Source organism: Cyprinodon tularosa, unplaced genomic scaffold (genome assembly GCF_016077235.1).
Source record: "Cyprinodon tularosa strain WSP-4 unplaced genomic scaffold, ASM1607723v1 ctg254, whole genome shotgun sequence".
Taxonomy (NCBI): domain Eukaryota; kingdom Metazoa; phylum Chordata; class Actinopteri; order Cyprinodontiformes; family Cyprinodontidae; genus Cyprinodon; species Cyprinodon tularosa.
In genome coordinates, this window is record NW_024038944.1 from 638,677 (window position 1) to 654,074 (window position 15,398).

At 47.3% G+C, this 15,398-nt stretch overlaps 1 protein-coding gene across 10 annotated transcripts in view; it reads left to right on the forward strand.

Moving 5' to 3' along the window:
- Positions 1-15,398, forward strand: part of adgrb1a (adhesion G protein-coupled receptor B1a) — a 214,979-nt gene that overhangs the window by 138,285 nt on the left and 61,296 nt on the right. For all 10 annotated transcript variants that reach the window (XM_038288397.1, XM_038288401.1, XM_038288398.1 and 7 more), the window contains one exon: positions 11,104-11,230. In XM_038288397.1, the coding sequence (XP_038144325.1) occupies positions 11,104-11,230 (127 nt within the window). The remainder of the gene's footprint in view (positions 1-11,103; positions 11,231-15,398) is intronic.

A 15,398-nucleotide genomic window follows, 5' to 3' on the forward strand; every position in this document is an offset into this window, starting at 1 on the left:
AAGGAGAATTGCGTAAGTCAGGATTCTGGTCGTATTCTGTGGCCGCGGGTCTAGATGTGACTCGCTGCATGCTAATGACAGAACCAGTTCGTTGGTTTGTGAAGATGGGCTCCTGAATTCATTTCACTGCAGTTTATTTATGGCAGCAGTGTGGAGCGGGCAGCTTGAAACGCTCTGATTTCTGGGTGACGACGTCTTCGCAGTTTGAAGGTCTGTTCTGCTGAAAGACCCAGAAACTGGCATCATGACATGACATGAGGCTTCCTCCCTCCTAAGTATAATAATGGAACTGTATTCATCTCACATTGGAGAAATGTATGCTCTACATTTAACCCATCCTCTTGGGGAGCAGTGGGCTGCCATTGTGCGGTGCCCGGGGATTAAGGGACTCTGCTCAGGGACCCAGAAGGCAGGCGATGGGGATTGATCCGGGTACTTGCTGCCTTCTCAGAGCACATACACACTGCTGTAACCCACTAGGCCAACACTCGCCGTTCACACTTCCTGTTCCGGTTGCTTAGCTGCACTGACCAACCATTGGCGAGGAAATGAAATGATCTGCTGTTTGCACATTTAACAGACCTCAGTGAAGCACTGAGGATTTCTATCTCCGTTATAGAACAGAGTATAACATTAATCCCTCTGTCTTTGTGCAGAAAATCCTTTCTAGTAACCATTAGCAACAGACAACCATCGAGCAAAGATGGCTGATGCTCGATGTCTGCTTCCTTTGCTAGATGCTGGAACATTTCCAAGTCGTCCGCTGGTAACCTTTGAAGCTGTTCGTTGATGGGAGCAAAGCACAGATAATGTAGATTTTAATGCAGAGGTGATTTTAGAGATGCGGCATTTCTTTAATTGTTGCAGAAACATCTGATGAGCTGCTCTGCTCAGCAGCATCAATCAGCCGTGACTTTCAGTGCTGCAGCGCTGATACGCCACTGAATGAAGCCAGGATTAAATGGGAGGGGTCTTCCTTTTTTCCCCGCACCCAAACACACATTTAACCGTGTGTATGTGGGGGGGGCAAGCAAAATCAGGCAGCATGAAGGAGAAGAAAGGCAGAAAAGGTTGAATTTAACTGCTTCTGTGTACGGATTCAGTGTCGCTCCTGAACCATTTCCCCCCAACAGCAGATCAGAGGAAGCATGGTTCCTGCTTCAGCCTGTGGTCATCACAGAGATCCCAGCTTGGCCTCACTGGAGTCTGGTAGCCTTCAATCTATTTCTGAGAAGTGAGCAAATAAAAAATAACCAAACTCTACCAGGGACATAAAATCAGAAATCGTTTATGACCCTTTAATTGGCTCTTTTTCTTTGTACCAAATCTCACATTACAGACTTCCTAAACTTGCAGGAAGTTGCGACGTAAACAGCAAGTGAAAGCCGTAAGTGTCCGATGGTGACAGTAAATCTGTTGGGGTTTTCCTGTAAAAAAAAAGTTGGGTCCTTTTGCGGTGAAATGGTGACAAACACAGAAAGTCCCAAATGAAGAGCTTTCCCAGGAATGTGTCATCTAGTCTCACCTACCCTGCTGTTTGCAGACTGTCCGCTCATAAATGGCAGCCAGACGATTCAGCCATATGGTTGCTACTTTCCTAAAGATTGCTGAGCTTCATTTCATCTGTTTGATCATCACTCTATATCTGGCATCATTTATACTCTGACATCGTAAACATTGAGAGTTCTGCCTTAAATAGTAACAAATAGGGCTTTGATGGGGAAGACTGCACCAACTGTCGGGCATGGTGGTAGCAGCATCATGCTGCGGATCTTTTTTACTGACAGTCAAAGTGTTTCCTTGGGCATAGTGGATTTAAAGAATAGAGGTAAAGAAGGCGGCGCCCAGCAGAGCAGAGAGCTCACTGCTGCTTTAACAACCACAGAGGGGAGATCTGGGGGACACCACAGTGGAGCCGCTGTAGCCCCGCCCCTTCGCATGACATCTGATATGGAAACTCCACTCCGACAAATTTTTTTTGCACCTATTTCTTAAGGATCAGATCTCTTTTGGAGTCTCAACAAATATATTACCTATTTTAAAATAAAACTTTGCTATTATTATTATTATTATTGTTATTATGGAGCATCTTAAAAATTACTTTCATAGAGATTTTAGACAAATATTCTACTTATAGAATTTTCAATGTAGAATGTTCAACAAACCTTTGTTGTTGACACAAATTTAAAAGCAGTGTAGTTTAATGTGGCTTACTGAGCGAGCTAAAAGAGGCTAACCTGTTAGCTACTGCTAGCGCTGCCCAGCTCTTTATATCATGGTCTAACAGTTACTTTGTTCACCAGAAACCGATTTTTTGCAGTTTTGTTATAATTCAGGGAAAATTTTATCGGTCATTAGACACGCTAATGCTACAGATGCTCGCGACTCGGCACACGGACACTGCTTGATGTTATTGTCGTTGTCAGGGCAACCACAATGTTTTACATCATGTGGCAACGTTCAGCCAGTCATGTAGCGTAACGTTTCTGGCGGGAAGCAGGACCCGAGCAGATCTGGTAGCTGCAGCGGTACTGGGTTAAAAAAAAAATTCAAGCTAATACTCCGTTCATACCAAATGTGATGTGAACAGCAGAAGCAGCAGGTTTACATGCAAAGTCAATGGTTGACGCACATCAAGGCTCAGCAAAAGCTCCTGCAACATCTAGAGCAGCTGAAGCACCGCATCATGAGCTTTGGAGCACCGAAGCACGTGACGCACTTCAGACGCGTCACATCAACCAATGAGAGAAGCTGATCTGGGAGCTGGCAGGGAGTCAGACGCAGCACTGCTGATGCAGAGCGCTATGATCGCTCCTCTGAAACAGTTTATTAACGCCTAGATTAACTCCAAATGTAGAAACCTGCCGGCAGAATATGTTGGCTTTTATTATCCTGCTGCCTGCAGTTTGTAGCACAGACCTGAAAAACGCTAACATCTACTTCCAGCCGCCACCAACAGGAGGGGAAAACCCCCAAGAGGCGAGCGGGCCTGAGGCAGCTGCTGCTGGGGATTCCCAGTGACAGCACATTTACAGCTTTAGAAAACAGATAAACAGTGATCTGATTTAGAAATCAGATGAACCAACAGGCCCACAGTCGCCTGGCGTCGTGACTTGGCCACACCGTCGGCTGACTGGTTTCAGCTGGTTGTAACAGGGACTCTGTCCAGGATTAAAATCCTGCAGATTATTAGAACCCAGACTTTTATCTGAGAGTCCAGTGATCGTTCTTGATCACCTTCTGGCTGTCTCCGCTCTCTACGAGCTTCAGATGCATGGCGGTAGAGGAGGAGAGAGCGACAGAGACGAAGCAAGGACAAAAATCCAATCTTGTTGTGTTTGGGAGTTGGGTCGGGCTGCAGGAAGACATTTTCTGAGCTAAATTAAAATCCATCTGGGAAGGCAGCTTTGATTAATGAGTTAATATTTGGAAAAGAAATTGCAGTGCGAGGAGTCGTCCTTGTCATGTTGATAAGAGCAGTGGAGCTGCTGGAGCCTTCACTAGCAGATCGATAAGCAGAACATCAGCTGCATCTCTCCGTCCCCTCCCTGACGTCTCTGCTCGCCTCTGTTTGCACTGGGTCTGACCTAATGAGCTCCATCAGCTTTTGTTCCAGCACGGCACTGTGACGCGTCCCGCTGAAAGGACCCGTCATGTTGAAGGTTTTCTCTGACTCTTCTCATACGTCTTCATTAGACAGCTGTCAGATGAAGGATGTGGGACCTGAAACACCCTGAGGATCCGGCTGATCTTCATTTCTATGGTATTCAAATGAACTTTCTCTTATGGGTGATTTTAAAAGCTCTAAAATCATCAGTTCATGTTAGAACAGATCAGAAAAAGAAACGGGATCATCATGTGTGTGGAGTGGATGTCGATAGAAGGCACCTGCCTGACCAAGCCAGCGGGGCGGGGCTAAGATCTGATGTTCTGAAGGTGTGCGAGTCCAAGTTAAGCGTCGTTCTGATTCCAAAGAAAGCAGCCGGCTGACTGCCTGAATGTGAGCTGCTGAGTTTAGGAGAATTCTTCAAGCTGCATCGTCATCTGGATGTTCAGGGTGTTCATGGAGCGGAGGAACTTTGACTAGACCATTCTGGTACCAGCTGCTCCTGGTTCAGGTTCTGTGTCCCTCTGAAGGACGACAGCTTCTCTTCATCTTCCAGCTGTCCGGAGACTGCAGTAGGAAAGCATGCAACAGCCTGACGCTGTTTTTAGGCGACGCAGAACGTTCTACAGATAACCAGGGACATCAGATTACACCTACCTGTCACACCGTTCAGATTTTACCTGTAAATCCTTCAGAGAAGCATTTTTGCTTTAACCGTCCACCATGTTAGTAACTGGAGACACACGGGAAAGGTCTGGACCACGAGCAGCATCAGCAAACCTTCCCTTTAAAACACTCATTTATAGAAACTCCCTCCTGCAGGAGTCCTTCTCTACCTCTGCTCTACTCTTTATCCGTCTGGTCCACATCCTTTCATGCGGGTCTGCTGGACCGACACCTAAATGATCCAATTAAACGCTGAGGGCAGGAGTGTCTGCAAGCTGCTGAGTGCCTCAAAGAGAAGCTTAATCACCTGAACAGGAAAACGGCTCTGTGTGCTAATAGATTGGATTTCAGCTGGAGGTGAGCTGCTAATGTCAGGACGGAGCCGCCTGCTGCCAATGAGAGGAAAAAGGACCTGAACAGCCAGAGCCCAGCCCTGGAAGGATGTTTGGGCGTATTGTTCATATTTCCACTGTTAAATCCAAACCGTCAGCTTTCAAAGCTCCTGCCTGTGGTTTAAACCCTGACGTTGAAGGACTGAGCCGTTAGTAGCAGCTTTCTGCCCATAGTGTCCATGAAACGGTTAATCTGTCTGTTTTTATTTATTTCTTTGTTTAGCCGGTTCCTCTCCAGCATAATGATGTTTTTTTGTGCCAAGTAGAGGCCCAGCAGGTTTCCCTTCACCAGTTGAGCATCGCAGCTTTCACCGGCAGCTCCTGGAAGTGGAGGAAGTCTGGGGGAGTAGTTAGGTTAGGGTATTGCGCTTGGATCCCAGAGGTTCTGAGTTCGAGCCCCACTCCCACAGCCTCCACTCTGGGTCCCTGAGCAAAGACCCTTAACCCCACACTGCTCCCCGGGTGCCACACAATGGCAGCCCACAGCTCCCCAAGGGGAGGGGTTAAATGCAGAGAGTTCATTTTGTTGCTTTGATTTAGTGACAGTTTAATGACAATAAAGTTGAATTCATCTATTCTTTTTCTTCTTTCATGTGAGATCTACCATGAGCAAAAAGGAATCCATCTTTCTGCTGGATCCTACAGACAAAGGAATCTAAATTCAGTTCTATTCAGTTTATTTCTATAGCTCCAATTCACATCATGTCATCTCAGGTCACTTTCCAGTTCACCAGATCATCCAGTCAGATTGATTCAAAGTTTTCTATCTAAGGAAAACCAGCTGATTGCATCGACTCATTGACTCTTCAGCAATCCCTCACACTAAGCATGCTTGTAGCGACAGTGGAGAGGAAAAACTCCCTTTGAACAGGAAGAAACCTCCAGCAGAACCAGGCTCAGTGTGAGCGGCCATCTGCTGAGGCCCACTGGGGTTCAAGGAGACAGAAGCAGACATAGAAAAAGAAGCATAGATACAAAAGGCAACTGTCCACCAGCTCCACAGGCGGCCCCGTCCAGGAAACACACAGCCAGGCAGACGAGCTCCGAGCCAGCTCCCATGTCAGAGGATGAAGAGAGCACATCCAGTTAGTCACAGTCAGAGAAACAGGACTACACTGGAAAACAGGCCAAGCTCCAACATCTAGAAACAAAGGTGTTGATGGCAGCAGCACAGCTGATATTTCTCTCCAGGGTAACACTGGGAGTAACACTACGCGACCACAACCTTGTGTTGTTTTATTGGTTCCAGGATCCTCTGACACAAATACTGTAACTGCTGCATCAGAAACTACTGCAACAATACTAATATAGAAGTGATCCACTGATTATAAATATGGATCGACGAACATGAATAAAATGCTAATAATGTAACAGTGGTGTTAGTCAGTGGGTCTGATCGTTGTCAGGGGGCGGAGCCAAATCTAGCAGAGGATCCGGTTTCTGCTGATTCCTGCTGTAGCTAAACAGACGTTACTCTGGGCTGTTGAAGAATAGAATAGAAAAGAATAGAATAGAATGGTACGGAATAGAAAGTTTTTTTCTCTGATTGTCACAAAAACAGTTACGCTTGTCAGTGATGTCATGTTGACCCGTCTCCATCAGACCTTCATCATTGGAAGTCCTGTTGGCTTCAGAGTCCAATAAAAATTGTTTTGCGTTAATTCTTCGCTGTGTACAGCAGACTATATTGAGTTGATCCAGACCAAGGCCTCAGGGCCTGATAACATACCTGGGCAGATGTATAAGGAGTGTGCAGATCAGCTGGCTGGTGTCCTCAGAGACATCTTTAACACCTGGCTTGACCAATCCATAATCAATGATTAGCGGCCTGTCGCTCTGACTCCCATCATGATGAAGTGCTTCCAAAGGCTGGTTAAAGAACACATCGTCTCCAGTCTGCCGCCAACATTCCACCCGTTCCAGTTCGCCTACCGACGGAACCGCTCCACCTGAGCCTGGCACACCTGGAGGAGAAGAACACCCACGATGGATGCTGTTCCTGGACTTCAGTTCAGCTTTCAGCACCATCATCCCACAGCATCTGATGGGCAAACTGGAACAGCTGGGCTTCAATACACCCCTCTGCTATCGGCTGCTAGACTTCCTCACCAACAGACCTCAGTCAGTCCGGGTCGGACCTCTGATGTTATCAGTCTAAGCCCCTCCCCTCAGGGCTGCGTCCTGAGCCCCCTGCTGTTCACTCTGATGACGCACGACTGCGTCCCCAGGTTCACCACCGATCACATGGTGAAGTTTGCAGACGACGCCACGGTGGTGGGCCTCATCAGAGACGACAACGACAGAGAGGAGGTGGAGCAGCTGGTGGAGCAGAGATAACAGCCTGATCCTGAAGGTGGAGAAGTCCCATGTCGGAAAGCTGGATAATAGAAATAACAATAAAGTTTGTCTTAGTTTAAGTCTAAGGCCAGAACGTTCCATTAAATGCAGCGCTCCTCAAAGTGGATCAGAACACCCCTCTTCCCTGTTTTAATCAAGTCTTACTTTCAGCATAGACCCAGAAATACCTAGAAGGTTACCTTATCAAAGAGTAACTGATCAATCTGACCAGAATGGATCAGCTACTCCTCGTTATAGCCTGATCTGCTCTGCTGGACCACGAGAACACACCGTCACCAAACACAACCAACCATGGAGATGGAGGGGATAGAAAAAACGTTCTGCTGAACAAAAAGGACAGAGACTTTCCTTTGAGAGTGTGGTGTGGATGAGCAAGAAACCAGGCTGTCAGATCCCCTCCTTCCAGTTGGGTCTGATTTCTAGAGGATTTAATAACCATCCTGAGCAGGACCTGAAAGGGGAAAAAAAAAAAAAAAAGGCCGGCAGGCATGGACTGAATGGGTCTCTGCTTAAGCGCTTTGTGGCATGGTGTGGAAACAATCATCTGATCCTGAAGGTCAACAAAGCAAGGAGATGATTGAAGATTTCAGAAGAAACAGGAACAAGTTGAATCCTGTTAACATCCTGGGAGAAGAAGTGGAGGTGGAGTAGAAATCCCTTGGTGTTCACCTGGACAACAACCTGGACTGGAGACACAACTGCAAAAAGGGACAGATCAGACTGGACTTCTAGAGGAAGCTTAGGTCCTTCAGATGCTGCAGATCTTCTATCAGTCTGCTGTGGAGAGTCTGATCTCTGCCTCCATCCTCTGCTGGGGTAACAGCATCAGAGCTGATGACTGAAAGAAGCTCAAGCAGCTGATAAAGAAGGCTGGCTCTGTTCTGGGAACTCCTCTAGAACCTCTGCAGATGAAGAAGATGATGGACAGCAGCGAGCATCCTCTTCATCAGACTGTTAGACACCAACAGAGGGTCTTCAGCATCAACATCTATAACAATGGATGAAAAAAAAAACAATTATTTTCTCTTTGGGATCAATAAATGAAGTGAATGGGATGCATGAACACATGACTGTGAGGAATGGACCATACATTCCTGGAGAAGATGCCAAAGACTGATGATTGTAATAGACAGCCTCGCCACTGCGGTCCATCTTGAACAGGTGTCTGCAACCAGCGGCTCTTTAGCGCCGCACCCACCCCCCTAACTAACCCTAACCCTATTCCTGCTTGGTCCCTTATGACTCCATCAGCTCCTCCCAACAGAAACGCGTCCAACATAGAAAGATTCCTTTATCCTGTTTCTATGATCTCATCAAGGCAACAAAACCTAAACTGCGCGATGAAGCGGCATCCAGTTAATTCCACGCGGTGAGAGCGTTCATGCTCCAGGATAAAAATTAATCATGAATGCTTATTATATAATTAAGTCCACATAGTCCTTCTTTATAGTGGGCTAATACATTTAGAGTCCATGTTTCCATATGAGGCTTGTAGAAGACTTTTACAGTTTAGATAAGATTTTTGTTTGTTTTTTTGGTCCAATATGGCTCTTTAAACAGTTTGGGCTGCCGACCCCTGATCTAGAAGAACTGGATGTTTGACCATGAGCTGCAGGATTCCTGGTTAAAAAATGAGACTTTTAGGAACAAGATGGAGAAAATCCTCATCAGAAAAAACTTTCATGAATCCTAAGAGGCTCAAAATAACCAGAATTCACCAAGACAGTGTTCAGAAATTCACTAGCAGAGGAGCTATTACTGATGACCTGATCAGACATGTTTCTGGTCCTTTAATCTAGAGGCTAAATGTTCCCTGGTCTTTAACAGAAACTCCAGGACTTCTAGACCTACTGGTCCAAACTGGTCTGATACCAGAACCAGAACACTTTGACCCAATCCCAAACCATCCACTAAGCACTATCACTATCCAGTGTCCCTCCCAATGACGTCTCACTGCCAGCTGTGAAAGAGGCCTTGAATAGAGGTGGGGGCTATTAATGGGGGACGGCTTCTTCGCTCCAACGGGAAAGGAAAGCTGCTGTTGCTATGGCAACTCAGTGATGCCCCATGCATGGCTGACCTGGCGAGATATTTTGTAAACAGAGGGGGTGGACTCAGATTTTAGCTTTCAAAAACCTACAAAGCAGCGATAGAGTTGATTCCTTCCTTATACCATCTCCACCCTCATCGCTATGCAGGGGAACAAGATATCTCCCCAGGTCAGCCAGGCCAACAATGAGCCTTAACGACTGCCTTTTCAGAGGAATGGGCCAGCATCTGGTAATGCAGGCCAATAACAACCTCAATGACTCCCATTATTAACGGAGGGAGCTGGTTTTCCAGTTTCAATGTGCACGTTTTCTAAGCCTTTACAAGGCTTTGGTTGGTCCACTCTATAAAAGCCTGGAACTAAACGCTAATCCAGACATTTTGAATTGAAAAAGCTTCCTGGATGGGAAGAGAAACGTCTCTTTAAACATTGAAAACAAAGTCAAGGGGGACATTATTTGACCTTTGAAGATCTTTGTTATTAGTAACTTATCCTGCCTAAAAAGTTCCCTATTTTAAGGATAAAGTTCAAATAAAATATGTTGAACCAAAAATGTTCCAAAAGCTTGAGTAATAAAAAAAAAAAAATTTTTCTTTTTGGTGGGGGTTGGAGTTAGCCTGACATAATCCTACTCAATTCTAGTCAGAATGAGTCTGATACTGCTCCATAGAGCTGTGATTATGGGGCGTGTTTCGAACGAACCAGCAAAAAAAATGCCTCCAACCAGTAAGAGCAACGGAGTGCGTGACGTATGTTAAGCGACGCATAGATGTTGTCAACAAAAATCAAAGCGTGCAGTTGCACGCCTAGAATAAGAAGATGAGCCTTGATCGCGTTTCTCTGTTCCTCTTTTAAAATTAATTTGCTGTCGATATCTTCTAGAACAGACCTAATAGCAGAATCTACTCACCTCAACTCTCCAGCGGCAGCCATTGTTGTTGTCACCCAAGCGCGCTTTGGTCACGTGGTTGATTACGTTACTGTTGATCATCTGTCCATCATCGTATAAAGCCCGCCCTGACAATTTGATTGGCCCGCCAGATATTGTGCGAGCATACTCGCGCTACTGTTCAGCAATGCCAGACCGAAATTCCCGACCTCAAACGTTGTGGGCGGGACTAAGTTCGGAATGGCACCCAGGCAAGGTTGGAGTTGGGTTGGGTGGATAAATATCTGAGGTTATGGTAAACTCTGTTTTTCTTATTCCGCTGGAGGTTTCTTCCTGTTCAAAGGGAGTTTTTCCTCTCCACTGTCGCTACAAGCATGCTTAGTGTGAGGGATTGCTGAAGAGTCAATGAGTCGAAGCAATCAGCTGGTTTTCCTTAGATAGAAAACTAAATCAATCTGACTGGATGATCTGGTTGAACTGGAAAGTGACCTGAGATGACATGATGTGAATTGGAGCCATAGAAATAAACTGAATTTAATTGATTTATTGGGATTCAAATACTGTTAATGTTGATGTGTAACATTGAATATGAACAATATTGTTTGTTTAATCTGGGAGGTAAATAAATATTTGTTATCTGTTAAACCATTAGACTGTGTCATAAGGTTTGACCTGCTAGGCTCATGTTCAAACTGAGCAGATGTTTCTACGCTGATGTTGTTTGGGTCTGCTGACCTTCTCTAAGCATCACTGCTCCTCTTCCTCACTCCTGCCTGCTCCCGAACAATCACATCATTTCTGCTCTGCATGTGGATCAAACTGAGGCCAAATTAGGTGTTTCTTCCAATTCACTAATAGTTATTATTATTATTATTATTATTATTATTATCCAAATTTGTTTATAATAAAAAAAAAGTTGCTGAGTGAACAATGTGTGAATAACATCCCTGCAGTGTTTCCATAATAATGAGTTGAAGCCGGAAGCAGCCGCTCCGCTCCGGTCCGCTCTGCTCCGGTCCGGCTGCATCCTGCCGCTCAGCAGAGCGGGGAAACGGATCAGGAAGCCGGTGTGAACGCGCTGGATGTGAATCTCCTCCTCCCGCTGCCTGTGTTCACCCCCTCCCCCTGTGTCTCCGTGCAGCTCGTCTCTGCTGGGGTCCTGGTCTGCCAGGGGCTGCAGAGCTGTGCTCGTCGACTCCTTCAGAACCAAATGCGTGTGTGACAGACTGTCCACCTTCGCCATCTTAGCCCGGATCAACCCCGACATGGTGAGTGCTGCAGAGCCGCTCTGCCTCCTTTCACCTTCATCGTGTCGCAGACCGTTTCTGCTCGGCTGCTGTTTGAATCCATCCGCGTCTCTACTTTCATTTTGATTTCTCTTCTCCCCTCAAAGGGCGTCTTTGTCTCCATCCCAGCAGATCCCCCTCTGCCTCCTTCCTCCTCTCTGTCTCTCTGTCTCTGTCTGCCATGCCAGCGCCTGCAGCCAAAGCTTGTTGTTTGGATGCTGTGTTTTCATAGAGCTGTTCATGCTTTCCAAGAGGGGGGGGGGCATTAAATCACACGTCAGGCTGAGTGGGATCTACAGTAATGTCAGACATGATGAACATACGACCCCACCCCGCTTTAATGCCATTGTTTTAACCTACAACAAGGATTAGCTAATTAGATGGTCGATGGCGTCTCCATGGTTACCAGGCCCCCTGGATGTTGTCCAGGGAAACGTGCGGTCTGGCATTTCAGTGATCGGAAAACGATAGGGACAGAAAGACCAACCGAACCCGCAGAAAAGCTGGTTTAACGTTCAGGTGCGTCGAAACCTGACATGTTTTGAGGCTGCAGCGGCCTGCTGGGGTCCATCCATGATGGAGAAGAACCCAGCAGAACCCAGCAGAACCCAAGAGAACCCAACAGAACCCCAGCGGCCCAGCAGCGGCCTGCTGGGATCCATACATGATGGAGAAGAACCCAGCAGAACCCAACAGAACCCGACAGAACCACAGCAGCGGCCTGCTGGGGTCCATACACGACGGAGAAGAACCCAACAGAACCCAACAGAACCACAGCGGCCCAGTGGCGGCCTGCTGGGATCCATACATGATGGAGAAGAACCCAGCAGAACCCAACAGAACCACAGCGGCCCAGCGGCGGCGTGCTGGGATCCATACATGATGGAGAAGAACCCAGCAGAACCCAACAGAATCACAGCGGCCCAGCAGCGGCGTGCTGGGATCCATCCATGACGAAGAAGAACCCAGCAGAACCCAACAGAACCACAGCAGCGGCCTGCTGGGGTCCATACATGACGGAGAAGAACCCAGCAGAACCCAACAGAATCACAGCGGCCCAGCAGCGGCGTGCTGGGATCCATCCATGACGAAGAAGAACCCAGCAGAACCCAACAGAATCACAGCGGCCCAGCAGCGGCCTGCTGGGGTCCATACATGACGGAGAAGAACCCAGCAGAACCCAACAGAATCACAGCGGCCCAGCAGCGGCGGCCTGCTGGGATCCATCCATGACGGAGAAGAACCCAGCAGAACCCAACAGAACCACAGCAGCCCAGCGGCGGCCTGCTGGGATCCATCTGGATGGAGAAGAACCCAACAGAACCCAGCAGAACCCAACAGAACCACAGCGGCGGCCTGCTGGGATCCATCTGGATGGATAAGAACCCAACAGAACCCAGCAGAACCCAACAGAACCACAGCGGCGGCCTGCTGGGATCAATCTGGATGGAGAAGAACCCAGCAGAACCCAACAGAACCACAGCGGCGGCCTGCTGGGATCCATCCTGGATGGAGAAGAACCCAACAGAACCCAGCAAAACCCAACAGAACCACAGCGGTGGCCTGCTGGGATCCATCCTGGATGGAGAAGAACCCAACAGAACCACAGCGGCGGCCTGCTGGGATCCATCCTGGATGGAGAAGAACCCAACAGAACCCAGCAAAACCCAACAGAACCACAGCGGCGGCCTGCTGGGATCCATCCTGGATGGAGAAGAACCCAACAGAACCACAGCGGCGGCCTGCTGGGATCCATCCTGGATGGAGAAGAACCCAACAGAACCCAGCAAAACCCAACAGAACCACAGCGGCGGCCTGCTGGGATCCATCCTGGATGGAGAAGAACCCAACAGAACCACAGCGGCGGCCTGCTGGGATCCATCCTGGATGGAGAAGAACCCAACAGAACCCAGCAAAACCCAACAGAACCACAGCGGCGGCCTGCTGGGATCCATCCTGGATGGAGAAGAACCCAACAGAACCACAGCGGCGGCCTGCTGGGATCCATCCTGGATGGAGAAGAACCCAATAGAACCCAACAGAACCACAGCGGCCCAGCGGCGGCGTGCTGGGATCCATACATGATGGAGAAGAACCCAACAGAACCACAGCGGCGGCCTGCTGGGATCCATCCTGGATGGAGAAGAACCCAATAGAACCAAACAGAACCACAGCGGCCCAGCGGCGGCCTGCTGGGATCCATCCATGATGGAGAAGAACCCAACAGAACCACAGCGGCGGCCTGCTGGGATCCATCCTGGATGGAGAAGAACCCAATAGAACCCAACAGAACCACAGCGGCCCAGCGGCGGCCTGCTGGGATCCATCCATGATGGAGAAGAACCCAACAGAACCCAGCAGAACCACAGCGGCGGCCTGCTGGGATCCATCCTGGATGGAGAAGAACCCAACAGAACCCAACAGAACCACAGCGGCGGCCTGCTGGGATCCATCCATGATGGAGAAGAACCCAACAGAACCCAGCAGAACCCAACAGAACCACAGCGGCCCAGCAGCGGCCTGCTGGGATCCATACTGGATGGAGAAGAACCCAGCAGAACCCAACAGAACCACAGCGGCCCAGAAGCGGCCTGCTGGGATCCATACTGGATGGAGAAGAACCCAACAGAACCCAGCAGAACCACAGCGGCCCAGCGGCAGCCTGTTGGGATCCATCCTGGTTGGAGAAGGGAAGCTTCATTGTCTGCCATTAGTTATTATTAGACTGGAAATTACCTCACAAGCATCTTTTTCACTGGTTGCCGTGGCAACAGCATTGGCACAGAGGCTGAGAAGCAGGAAGCTGCTGCTCGTGTTCCAGGAACCAGCAGAATCGGATCCACTTCTACTAAACAGCTTTGATTTTTCAGCTGCAGATTCATTTTTTATGTTTATTTGTAGATTTTTATTCTTTCTTTTTTGTTTTATATCAGTTTAGAGATTTTGTTTTTGCACTTTTCAGTTAAAAGTGTGTTTTTTTCCCTTTTTTTTAACCCAGATTTCTTAAATAATCTGATTTGTTTTTTTTATAAAATTAAAATTATTACTTTTTTTTAATCCAATTTCAAATTCATCTCATTTTCTTTGAGTTAAAGATTTGAATTGCCTTCATATATATATTTAAGTTACTGATTATTTCTTTTGAATTAAGTTAGGTTTTCTTTTACATTTCTGTTTTTATTTGGGTGCAGGTTTCTTTTTTTTATATTTAAGTTAAATATTTAGATTTTTTTTATTTGTGTTTTTTTAAATCAGACTCACAGGAAGGTTTCAGACTCTTTGCGTTCCAGGTTGTGTTGTGCTTTGTGAGCTGCAGCGTTTATGCAGCAGAAGTTTTGATCCGGTCTAAGAAGTTTGTGGCCACCTGGTTTAGCTGCTGATCAGCTGTGTAGCCTGGAGATCCTGGAAGGTGATAAAGCAAAGGGCAGATATGCAAAAGTGTAATGATCCCTGGAGAAGTGCAGCCCATAAACAAGGACATGTCAGACCGCTCTATATAGTTTATCCAAATAATAATTCGTAGTATTCACTCAGTGTCATCTAATTTATGCTATTTGGTCTGGGCTAGGACAGGATGATGAAATAACTAAACGCTGCACACAGACTAGAGATAATGATGGATGCTGAGTGAACTATTCCTGATTCCTGTGTCCATCCACATGGATGACACCTATTCTCTCTCTGAGCGAGTCACTACTTCCTTTAATAAACTGTCTCTTTGAACAGCTGATTGGCAGCAGTTAGTGCTGCTGCTATTAAAACGAACTGATTCAGGATCAATTTGATGGTTTTACTGGAAACACAGGCAGCCTGCATGGAGAGAAAACACACATCAGGCTAACATGGGGTTACTGTTGTTAATTAAAGATTTATTTAAATAAATCTTTAAATATTTTAGAGGGCTGCTCAGCAGCGCAGTGGGTAGCACTGCTGCCTTGCAGCAAGAAGGTTCTGGGCTCGATTCCTGGCCCTGGGTCTTTCTGCATGGAGTTTGCATGTTCTCCCTGAGCATGCATGGGTTCTCCCCGGGTACTCCGGCTTCCTCCCACAGTTCAAAAACAGGACTGTTAGGTTAATTGACTTCTCTAAATCCTCCTTAGATGTGAGTGGGTGTGTGAAATAGCTGCTGTCATCTTCCAAAGTTGTACCG